At 38.1% G+C, this 12,793-nt stretch overlaps 1 protein-coding gene across 3 annotated transcripts in view; it reads left to right on the top strand.

Annotated features, from left to right (window-relative positions):
- Positions 1–12,793, top strand: part of LRP1 (LDL receptor related protein 1) — a 311,480-nt gene that overhangs the window by 179,418 nt on the left and 119,269 nt on the right. For all 3 annotated transcript variants that reach the window (XM_087925459.1, XM_026713764.2, XM_026713763.2), the window contains 5 exons: positions 1,336–1,558; positions 2,429–2,618; positions 8,054–8,197; positions 10,676–10,912; positions 11,459–11,639. In XM_087925459.1, the coding sequence (XP_087781585.1) occupies positions 1,336–1,558; positions 2,429–2,618; positions 8,054–8,197; positions 10,676–10,912; positions 11,459–11,639 (975 nt within the window). The remainder of the gene's footprint in view (positions 1–1,335; positions 1,559–2,428; positions 2,619–8,053; positions 8,198–10,675; positions 10,913–11,458; positions 11,640–12,793) is intronic.

The raw sequence follows: 12,793 nt of genomic DNA, 5'->3' as shown, positions 1-12,793 counted from the left end.
CAGCCAGCATAAATCTTGGCCACAGTCCCTGGAAGTTGTAAGGCCAACCCATCTAAGGGACATGACATTGGAGAAATCTGATTTAAAAGTACTGGTTGGAAGAAAATTCTTGCCCTGGCAGCACTTGGGAAAGATGCATATGCTCCAGATATGACTTGAAGAATCATGATCTACTAGTAGAAAGGATAGCTTTGAAGCGAGTTCTACTTTTCAGCTGTGTCTTATATCTGCATTTAATCAAAAGATCCAACCGAGTATAGAGTTCCAATTCACACAGGGTTGCAACCCAGCAGTGCCTTTTGTATATATTTACATAGAAATGCACGGAACTTTTTTTGTTTTTCTGTATTTAATTGAAGACTTTCCAATCTAGAGATTTCACGGGTGGTTTAATTAAAGCTTGGGTATTGTAAAAGTCACACAATTTACCTCATGGTTTTCACATCTGAGGCAAAATGGAAGTTCTTCCCAGTGTGTGAAATAACACCGTTCAGAATAGAATTCTGCTTTTGTATTATAAAGTGGGAAGCAGTTGCCTTGTAGAGCTGTACAGATTTCCTTTCTTTAGGTCGATGCTAACCCATATCCCAGTTTCTGTTTTTATTTTAAATGTTTGCATGTTTAATGGTACATACACCCACACCCACGCACCCACACCCACACCCCCACACCCACACCAAGGAATGAGGTGAAAACTACTGTAGCAGTTAGGCCTGAAAACAGAGTTGAGAATGAATGTGTTACTGTATGTATAAATGCGGCAGGCGGCGGGGAGGGACCTATTAAGTATTACTGCTGCTGTTTAGGAACAAATGTACATATTTGATAAGAGTTTGGAGAAAAGCCAGAATTCAGAGTTCTAGCAGATGGAGAAGAAGCAAAGCATAGGCAAGAACCCATTGTCTATTCATTTGTGACAGTGGTTTTTTTAATGATTTAACTTACATAACACTTTCGATTCTTTAATTTTGGTGTGGTGGTATTTTGCGGGGTGGGGGGGGGCTTTAACCTGTGAAAAAAGGGAGAGAAACACAGAAATAAGTAAAAAGTGGAGTTGCACATGTATCACTGTTGCGTATAGAAAATAAAACAGCCTCGGTTTGGAACTACTCATTGGACTTTGACTGCACCAAGATATTATCCATTCTCATTAGATCTATTCAGAGATAGCTTACTGTATAGCATTCACATACGTATATTTGTATGTTTTTATAAATGATTGATAAAGCTAGTTATATAATGCAATTGCTAATCCCCCTTATTTATTTTATGCATCTCATTTACTTTTCATTTATGTTGGAAGAGCCCCTCATGTCCCTTTTCCTTGCCTTTTAGGAAACTGTTCTTCACTGACTACGGACAGATACCAAAGGTGGAACGCTGTGACATGGATGGGCAGAATCGTACAAAGCTGGTCGACACCAAAATTGTCTTCCCCCATGGAATCACCTTGGACTTGGTCAGTCGGCTTGTTTATTGGGCTGATGCTTACCTCGACTACATTGAAGTGGTGGACTATGAAGGAAAAAATCGCCACACAATCATCCAGGGTATTTTGGTGAGTACAACTGGGATCAGGGGACTTGGCTCTTGTAGAACATGGATCTTGTGAAATATGCTGTTATGTGCAGCTGTTGAGCCACCCGATACAATCTTTATATTTTGGAATCATCACTGGCAGGGTTTCAAGTTGTATTGAGTATGCAGTCCCAATGCCTTGGCATAACTGTAGCCTGATGAGCAGGATTCTGAAGAAATAGACATAAAATGAGAGAGGTGTTTTCCAGATGTTTTATAATATGGCTCTTACAGTCCCTCAGTCCTTCATCATCATGCTGCTGCTTTAATTTGATGGGGATGGTCCAAAGCTAATGGACCAAGATAGTTAGTCTTCATATTGGGGCTAAGGAGCTTATAAGTTGTTTGTACAGTGAGAACAATCAGTGGAAGTATTTTCTTCCAGAATTTGAGGGTGGTCCAATATTGGAGATTGAGAAGAAATTGAACAACCATTTGTCTGAAATGGTATGAGATTTCCTGTTTTCTCTCTTGGTGAGATTTCCTGTTTGAGTAGGGAGTTGGACTAGAAGACCTCCAAGATCCCCTCCAACTCTGTATTCAATAGGTATCTCTTCTCTCATACACTGTTAGGAAAACCTAATTAAAGATTAGTTTAGAGAATAACCAGTTCTTGTTTCGCAACAAAGTACCTGTCTCAGAGGATTGTGGAATGATGGGGGCCTTTAACATAGGGATTATAAATAATATAGAGAATCAATACCGAAGAATTTGAAAAGACTACCTAGTACTTCTTCCTTTTTTTAAAAAAAAAATCTGAATTGTAATGTTTTGAAGCAAAGGAAAACAGATCTTCAGTTCTACCCATTAGCCTCCTCAGTTTTTGTAAAACCACATTTGTTGTTTGTAGATAGAGCATCTCTATGGCTTGACTGTTTTTGAGAACTACCTGTATGCCACCAATTCTGACAACGCCAACACTCAGCAGAAAACTAGCGTCATCCGGGTCAATCGTTTTAACAGTAGTGACTTCCAAGTGGTAACACGGGTGGATAAAGGTGGAGCTCTACATGTCTATCACCAGCGACGGCAACCCAAAGGTAGATAAAGGAAATCATAATGTCTGGGGATAAGGGAAAAACTCTAATGGGGTTTGTTTGGTTAGCTGCTTGTATAATGTTTCTGTTTGACTTTCGAAGTCTCTTTCATCACTTAGCTCTGTGAAAGAATGTAAAACTGGGCTTTTTTCAGGCAAATGGTCAGGAAAATACAGCTATGTATGCATCTGCACCTATTTTTCCACAGGTGTATTTAGCAGAATGATATTCATAATTATAGTTATCCACCAGAATATATGAATATAGACTCCATTTAGACATCTTTGCACCCAAATCTAGCAGAGCATCAGAAGGCTTTGTCCATTATTTGCAATCCATTGATTGTTACTGTGTCAGCTTTTTTATCCCAGCTGTTTTCAGTATGGCCTTATGTAGGGTAACCAGATTTCAAGTCATATCTTGCTCCCTTAATATCACCAAGATGTCCTCAGCTGTTTCTTTCCCATATTCTGTTTTCATTCATATCTGCCAGTCACTGTACTTTTAATGTCCCAAGAAGCTGTATAGACATTCCAGATATGTGTTAAGGTTATGCTGTGGAGGAAAGTGATTGACTGCCAATGTGTAGCAGAATGGCTGATGGGTCACCCCTAGAAGTGGTTGAACTAGGGCCGTGATAGTTTAGAGAAGCCTTTATCACTCTGTTTTTCTGATGCTCTGGACCTCACTTCTGTTTTTATGGAAGCTCTATTATATATATGGTATGTTGATCTGAGTAAAATGTATGAGATGTTTTTCGATGACAGTTTTAGAACAGCTGTTCTGCAATATGTATTTCTTTATAGGCAGATGGCTATAATTAAGGATCACTTTATGTCCATTCAAAATTTTCCTCTAAAGCAGTGGGATTGCCTAGAATTATAAACCAAAATACTGTATGTTGGAAGGATTATCTATAATAATTTTAATTTTTAATAAAATGATAATTTTAATGTTTAATGCCATCTTAAGATATGTGGTGATTGGAGCCATTATTGTACATTCTTGTTCCCATTTATTTATGTGGTCATTTAATTTCTATAACTGCCCAACTCTAGCAAGTGGCCCTGTTACATAGCGTGGTCCTCCGAATCATCCATCTTCACAGCTTCTTTGGTTGTTCCAAACTGTTACAGAAGATATGCTGCTATGACCTTAAAAAGGAATTCAATTATATAATACCAAAGCTCCAAAGCTAAATTTTTGGCTTTGGAAATATAGCTTCGGGATAAAACTGCAACGTTTTAATGATGTTAGCTAAGTGACAGATGGATTTTGTTAAACAGAATGCACTTGGTTGTGTTGAAGATTTTAAGAATGAGTTTAATGTTCATGAAGACTCATGTTACAATAAGCCTGCAGTCTTAAACATCTTTATTGTTAGGCTCTCTCTGTCTAATTTAGGTGTTGCCAATATCATTCTGACTCTTGGTAGCTTCCGACACAATAATATAATTCAGATTGTCCAGGCTGTTTACTCCATATTTGGGAACTTGCTTCATGGTGGATAGCAATAGCAATGGCACTTAGATTTATATACTGTTTCACAGTGCTTTGCAGCCCTCTCAAAGCGGTTTACAAAGTCAGCACATTGCCCCCATTTTGGGCCCTCGTTTTACTGACCTCGGCAACTTTTTGGAACCAAATCTTTGGAATTGGAAATTTCAACTGTCAGACCATTGCAAGAATTATCTAACAATATTCTAACAACCCCTCTTCCAGGTATTTAAGTTTGAGAAACATATTTATTGCAGGTGAATCAAAATAATTTCTTCAGCCTAGCAGGTTAATCGAAGAATATGACTGCACATCAAAAGTATATGGAAGTTGATATGTGCAAATATCCTTTTTTCTACATGATGTGAGACTTAGTACCAAGGGATTTAATTCATGTTTTTCCATGAATTTTCCCTTTCAGATTCTGATTAAGAAAGTGGGGAGCAAAGCAGGAATTTCTGGCCCCAATACCTCTACTGCCACAAAATCCCACGTGGCTTTAGTTCACTCATATTATTCCATACATAGTGGTACCCATTTATGCAGTATGGCAATAATCATGTTTACCTATACAAACACTTTGAATGTCAGAAAGCAAAGGCATTTTAAAAACACTGACATACCAAATTTGCACCATAATTGTGCAGTTATTACTTTCTTTGTTTAGGAGAAAAAAATGCACTACATTTCTACTCTGTATCTAATCCTTAGTGCCAGAAGCCTAGTTTTCATCTTCAATACTTTGTTTTAAGTTCTAGAGATCATTTATCTGCCTGGAACAGTATATTGAATCACTTACAATCTTTATTCATCTATACTTTGGTTTGTAACTTCTAGTCAGAGGATTCTTACACACTCAAATACCTTTCTTAGAGCAGGTTTCTATTTTATTGTGAATGAGAGTTCTCAGTACTTAGTGATATAATAAGTGATTGTTCCATGACACAAGTTCTTTCCTTCATGGACACTGTGTCAGTGCTTCAATTATGGCTTGAAGTGTCAAATTCTTTTTAATTATCTTCTTTGTGGTCCCAGAGACATCTTGGTTAAGATTGTTAACGATGTCTATGGATGATATTTTATTGTCCTGTAATCTGCGGTGATATCATTTGACTGTTAATCTTAACGCTGCATAGAGTTTCTTCAGTTTGAAGCAATGGATATATTTTATAAATAATCAACCTGCAAAATGGTGTGTGACTATAATTAGCTGGTTTTTCCGTGTTCTCTAGAAACACAACAAGAAAAGTTCAAGTCTCTTTTAATAAAGTTCACGCCCATGTTCCATCAGTTGGAGGTTGGACTGATGTTTCATTTGCTGGGTAGACAGTAAATATTTTCTGAAATAAATTCTGTCATTTGGGTCAGAGGGATTAACCATTGGTTAATAACCATTGGTTTTCTACTGATTTCACTTCATTATGATCTGTTAGGTATCCTTCTCTGATATTCTCAAAAATGCCAAGAAGGGTGACTAGATAATAACCATATTGTAGATCTCCCTTAAAATAAAAACAATAAAATGAGGTGGAATTAACTTTAAGCAATACCAATAAAAACATCTACTGATCATTGATACAAATTCAACCTAGAAGAATGATGTTGATGAATCTCAAAACTTCTTTTTGGAAGAGTGTGCTGGTGTTTCTCTTCCTGCAATCCTTGAAGAAGGTGTACTTACATTTATACTAACTGAATTAGGCCATTTGTTGGCTTCAACCCTCTTCATACTGGTTGACTCTAAACTAAATCAGTTCATTCTTTAACTTTATTTCTGTAATCCCAGCTGCAAAGAAGGACATTAAACCACAAGGAACAGGGCACGTGTTCCAATTTCTTTAAAATGCCTATGATATTGAAAATACAAATAAAGCTGAAATTTAGCTTGCTTCATGTCTTGTGAGAATTTTATCGTAACCCTTAAAGGTTGGCATGGCCGCACACTCTGTGGTACTTCTAGCACTACTTCTAGAAAAAGAGAAAGAGAAGGATGAACTGCATTGTATAATCTATACCAGACTTCTGCATTTTACGCAGGAGTGGGATTCAAATTTTTAACAATTGGTTCTGTGGCCGTGGCTTAGGTGGTGGGCATGGCTTGGTGGTCATGTGACTGGGTGGACATAGCTTGGTGGTCATGTGACTGGCTGGGTGTGGCCAACTCAATATCTCTCATATCGAGGCACGCATCTCCTCACCTAGCCTCTCATAACTGTGGGGATGCTGCAACAGTCATAAGCGTGAAAAATGGTCATAAGTCACTTTTTTCAGTGCCATTGTAGCTTTGAATGGTCACTCCACACAAGCAAAGTACCAGCAAAGGAGGGGAAAAAAACTCCAGAGACTGAGACAGGAAATCTAGTCCTGCCAAGAATGTAATACGAGTTAACAGAGAGGCAGTTTCTATAAGCAACACCAGAATGTTTCCTTCCTGCCTTCCTTACAGGATTAGGCCAGTAATTTCTTCTAACAACCAGTTCTCCGAAATGCTTAGAATGTTAACAACTGGTTCTAGCGAACAGGTATGAACTGGTAGAATCCCACCCCTGATTTTATGGCCCAGGGGCTATAGCTGGTCCTTTGTCCCTGTCAGGTCTGTGACGGTGGCAGCCAGTTTCTCATGTGGCCCCTCGAAAAAAATAATTCCCCACTCTTCTCCTATGATATTAATATTCAATAATCTATATTCTATTACTATTACCTATACATTGTGCTTTATACTTTTACTAGTATGCATCAACATTTCTTTCTTAAGCCTATTCTGTCCTAAGTCCCCTCTCTAAAATTCTTCTTCTTTTTCGATCAGTGGTCAATATGTTGACTCTTTTTTACATTGTGTTTTGCCTTACTGGACCTCCATACTTTACTCTTTTGGACCACCCACTGCCTCTGAAGGGAAAACACCTTCTTTCCTGTGGCTGCTGTGCTCCATTTGCTTGTGGCTGCAGAGCTCCAAAACGGGCATCTCCTCCGACACCTGTGTCAGAATTGCTGCTTTATTGGCAACTCTGCTATGCTGACACTGGAAAAAAGGCTCAATTGGGAGGGAAAGAAGGCAGCACAAATGCCTGCGATTTTCTCAAGCAGCCTGCTTTTCCACCACCTCCCCCAAATTATTCATCCTAAAATGGTAAACAGTTTAAGCTTGCTGTCTTTTTAATTGCACGTTTATTTGCTGGCTGTTTTGTTCACAGTCTTTAAACACTGAGCTTATGGTTTATGTAAACTTGTACAAATATTTCCAATGTATTAAAAATAAATAAGAAAGAAACATCCCACTTGCTCAGGCCAATATTTGCCCTGCCTTTCCTTCAGACTTTTTTTTTCCACCAGAACAATTAATATGATTATTCTTTGCTCTGAAATATCAGGTAGATGTTTGCTGGGTAGATATTTCAGCAACTTGTAAGCCTTTTAGTTAACAAGAAGGTGATGCTGTGATTATTACTCACCTTGAAATCAGGAACTCAAGAGTTATTTATGAACAATGTGCATTATTTGAATGGGGAGCCAGTTTGGTCTAGTGGTTAAAGAATCAGGCTAGAAATCGGGAGACCTATGAATTGTATTCTTGCCTTTGGCATAAAACCAGGTGGGTGACTTTGGGTCTCGGCCCTAGGAAGCAGCAAGGCAAACCACTTCCAAAAAACCTTGCCAAACAAACAGTTGCTAGGAGTCAACACTGACTTGAAGACACTAAATAAATAAAATATAGTATGAATAGATGTATGAATTAAAATGCACACAGCTGTTGACTTTGTTCTAAAGTATCTCCAACAATTCAGCTCTAGGTATTAATTCTCTACTATTGCATAATTATGGTATATGAAGGATGTCTCTACATGTCCCTGTTGCTTATTGTCAATCTTAAATAACACAACAGAATAAAACTGAAATAAATACCTGTTGACATGAACTGACTGGGAATATTTTGTTATTAGTGAGGAGTCATGGCTGTGAAGTGGACCAGTTTGGAAAACCAGGTGGCTGTTCTGACATCTGTCTCCTTGGAAACAGTCACAAGACGAGGACCTGCCGGTGCCGTTCAGGATTCAGCCTTGGCAGTGATGGGAAGTCCTGCAAAAGTAAGTTGCATGTTGTGAGCGAGAGTGTGCTGTGGTTGAGAGACAGCTGAGCTGAAGAGAAATCTGTCTTAATCTCTCAGTTTGAGTGGGAAATTTTCCTTGGCATCTTGCTTTAAATTGTCATCAGAGCAGAAAGAAAGAAAAGGTAGGTAGGTAGGTAGGTAGGTAGGTAGGAAGGAAGGAAGGAAGGAAGGAAGGAAGGAAGGAAGGAAGGAAGGAAGGAAGGAAGGAAGGAAAAGAAAAAAGAAAATAGATTTTAATTTTTTGGGAAAGTGTAAAATAATCCCAGCTGAAAGATATCTTACATATATCTTACATCTGAATTACTAAGGGTATTTTGCAAACATAGCTGTTATCAGCAGCAGACAGAGATGAGAGTTATGTTACTTGATCGGTCGGTCCTCTTCTCCCAGGTTCACACCTCTATTTTTCAGTGTGGAAAAGGGACAGAAGAAACCAGTGAGAAGTAGCTGTAGAAGGAAGAGCTGGAGTTGATCCAAACAAGAAGGGAGGGGTTTTCTCAACAAAGGGTTGGGGAATGAAGAAGAGTAGGGATTGAAACAAAAAGAAAACACAATACTGAAGATTCATGCACTTCAGAGAGACTTAATTTGAGGGCCCTCTATTGATTTGCGGAAGGAAAATTACAGCCACAAGCTATAAATGAGACCCTGACAGGAGTGTTTTCATGAAGGCCTATTCATTAAAAACTTGAATTCAGATATCACTGGAGGAGTAATAACAATTTCTATCACAGCAGCAATGTCTTCCATAGGGAAAGAGATACCCACCGCACCTCCCTCCCAGATTAATCTGATATAAATTGAGAAACAATTTGGGAAGATTAAATGTATGAAAATTTATATTCTCTCCCCACACCTTTCCCCCAAACCGTGATCAAAACAGCAAAGCAAAGGCAAAGAATATTGTGCTAGCTGTTCTGGCCATTAGTATATTAAAATTTGATGTTTTGACTTGGTTCAAATATTCTTTTTTAATCAATTTAAAGTTTTTAATAAATTTCAGATTTCAAAAATACACGTGCATGATTCTAGTTCTCTACTCAATTTGGGGTATTTTTCATACAAAGGACTTATACTTGTGATTTTTGGGGGGCCATGCCAATCTAGCTGCACAGTAGCCCCAATCTCCATGAAGTTGTTGTAAATGGTGAGTTTTTGTTCAAACAAATAATTGGGAAAAGTTGTATTTCTTATTAGTGTTGCTGTAGGCATTTCCAAAATCACTGTAAATATAACCATATCTATTGCCCTGTTGATCCCACCTGGCTTTCTTCTTTTGCTCATAATAATTCTCAAAATGTAACTAGAGCATTCCAAATATTGCAATCAGAGTATTTAATTCCAACTGAGGATATGACTTTATACATCATGCCAAATTATCTCTGTGCCTCGAGTTTAAATGATAATAATATTCTTGCTGTTACAATTATTTTAATGTGAGCAACTACAGAATCCCAGGAAACAATAGCCAGAATGCCTGGTGATGAGGTGAATTGCAGTCTATCAGCTTGGCAATAAAATGTGTCAGAAGCTGAAACAAAAAAAATATCAACTAAGGGTGTTAACTGTTTTGGGGCTTAGAATATAGGAAACACTACCTTTTTTATTTATTGTCTATGTTTTCCAGAACCGATTATCTGAATTCATTGTTTTTAAATGAATATCAATTTGCCAATACAGTACAGATAGTCCTTGAGTTTGGACCACAGTTGATTACCTGTAGCAAATTTCTGTTGCTAAGCGAAACAACTGTTAAGTGTGTTTTGACCCTTTTTTGCCGCAGTTGTTAAATGAATCGCTGCAGTTGTTAAATCAGTAACACAGTTGTTAAGTGAATCTGGCTTCCCCATAGACTTTGCTGTCAGAAGGTAGCAAAAGATGATCACATGACCCTGGGACACTGCAACCGTCATAAATATGAGCCAGTTGCCAAGTGTCTGAGTTTTTATCATATGACCATGGGGATGCTGCAAAACAGTTGTGTGAAAAATGATCATAAGTCGCTTTTTTCAGCGCAATTGTAACTTTGAATGGTCACTAAACAAAAGTTGCAAGTTGAGGATTACCTGTAGTCCTCTCTGAAAGGGGAAGGGTAGCTATATCTGCCAGCATCTCTTTTTGTTTTGGTTATATTGCTTTCTGCAACCTCCAGATTCAGAGATAGTACTGTACTACTGAATATCAGTGGCTGAGAGAAAAAGAAGGAGGCATCCATTCCCTCATGTCCAGGTTGAAAACCTGATTTTTGTTGGAGTTTGAAGTAGAATGTCTCACAAAGGCTTCTTGCATGGCTTGTCCTCTTGTCACTGTTATTCTTTTTATGGGTTATCTTCTAGTGGTTCTTTTTGTTTTATATTTATCATTGTGACATCTTGCTTTTTTTTTCTGAGAGTTTGGGTAGAAATCAAAAGTAACCTCCTCCTCCTCCCTCCTCCCTCCTCTCTTTATCTTCCAGAGCCAGAACATGAGCTTTTCCTTGTCTATGGCAAAGGTCGGCCAGGCATCATTCGTGGAATGGACATGGGAGCCAAAGTGCCTGATGAACACATGATCCCCATTGAAAACTTGATGAACCCCAGAGCCCTTGATTTCCATGCAGAGACCGGCTTCATTTACTTTGCTGACACTACCAGCTACCTGATTGGACGGCAGAAAATTGATGGAACAGATAGGGAAACAATTCTGAAAGACGGTACGTGTGCAAAGTTTTTGCTCGTTGGATGTCTGCATTAGCATGTTAAATGTTAGAATGGCTTCCTCTAAAGTGGTACATGGGACCTTAGAAGAATAGAATTCTTTATTGGCCAAGTGTGATTAGACACACAAGGAATTTGTTTCCGGTGCATAAGCTGTCTAGAATGGAGGGAATGTGGTTTGATATGTAAATTGGGATTTGGGGACATAACTTTTATTCTGAATATAAGCTGGTCACTATGTACCAGAAAGAATTGCATTGTATGGCTTCAACTATTTTTTTTCTAAATGCTTCTTAGACTCCTTGTAATATTTGCAGGTACAAATCTGAAGACTGATTTCTGCCACTGAATCTCTGATCTTTCAAAAGAGATAATAAGGTGGTATGAGTGTGTCTGTCATGCCTTGTCAATTTCCGTAGCGATCGTATAACAAAGCACGTAGCTCTGCTTGTATTATCGTGTTGCGTTCAACCTTCAGTGGCACGTCCTCATCTGCCTGGCTTGATCATATACAGCACGTTTCTCACTTTATCTTCTTCCAGGCATTCATAATGTAGAAGGCATTGCTGTGGACTGGATGGGGAACAATCTCTACTGGACTGATGATGGACCCAAGAAAACCATCAGCGTTGCCAGGCTAGAAAAAGCTGCCCAGACCAGGAAGACACTCATTGAAGAAAGGATGATTCACCCGCGAGCCATTGTGGTGGATCCCTTGAATGGGTGGGTCTCTGCTGGCTGCGGATCCTAAGGGGATCAGGGAAATGGAGCAGAATGTGTCTACAGAAACAGTGCATTCTAGGGGTGTCAAGCAAACCTCCAGGAAGCAAGGCATCTATTATGCAGATTTCCGTTGCTTTTACTTTCCAGCTTTCTAATATTCATGTATGACATTTTTATCCTCATTCTTCCTCTAATGGAATTCTGTCTCCAGCGGTTTCCATGTTGCTGTAATCTTTATAATTTACACTTTTATGTTTGCCTTAACATAAGCTTGGAAAAGGTCTAAATCATTCAATTATATGACTGTACAGGCAGTACATAACAGTGACAAGAAAAATGGGGCAGAAGACAGGAGAGTAATTTAGGACCACATTACTACATTATGCTGGGAAGTCCATGCTTGATCTCCCATAACTGTATTTTCTTTATAATTAAATGCATCTGTGGAAGATTGCTAAATGGGCATGCATGTTTTTCTGTTGTAAATCTCCCCTTGTCAAAAAAAAAAAAAAATCCATCTCTCTTATAGCAAGCAGGCAAGGTTGGGGCTGTGTAGATCTCAAACAACCTCTGTTATAGTTCTTTCAGGAAATTCTTTTTTAAAAAATATCTTATTAAAGTTTACAAATACAGAGATTAAAAACTAATACAAAAAATAAAGAAAAGAAAAAGAGAAGTTAAAAGAGAGAAAAAACAATTAAAGAAATTATATATAACGTGTGTGTGTTTGTGTGTGTGTGTATATGTGATTTCTTTCTTCCTCCAAGACAAGTATAAAGAATTTAGTATTTCATCCCTTAATAATCAAACTATACATTCTCATCATTGAGTCCAATTAGCAAATTCTATTAAAAACTACCATTAATTAATTAATTCTCTCTCTCTCTCTCTCTCTCTCTCTCTCTCTCTCTCTCTCTCTCTCTCTCTCTCTCTCTCTCTCTTTAACCTTAGTTAAATCCATTTTGTATTTCAAGTGATCACTATCTTCAAGATATAAAACAACAAAAATTATATTTCTTCTGTTGATTTATTTTAAGCTCGATCTTTACTCATATCAAATAATTTCTCACCAGTTGATTTCTTCTCATTTTCCCTTTTTTTCCTTTCAGAAACAACTTCAGTAGCTTAACACGTCCTCTTTGTAAACCCAAGAT

Source organism: Pseudonaja textilis, chromosome 2 (genome assembly GCF_049901715.1).
Source record: "Pseudonaja textilis isolate UNSWEBS1 chromosome 2, rPseTex1.2, whole genome shotgun sequence".
Taxonomy (NCBI): domain Eukaryota; kingdom Metazoa; phylum Chordata; class Lepidosauria; order Squamata; family Elapidae; genus Pseudonaja; species Pseudonaja textilis.
Note: the sequence above shows the minus strand (reverse complement) of the source record. Positions and strands in the feature narration are given on the sequence as shown.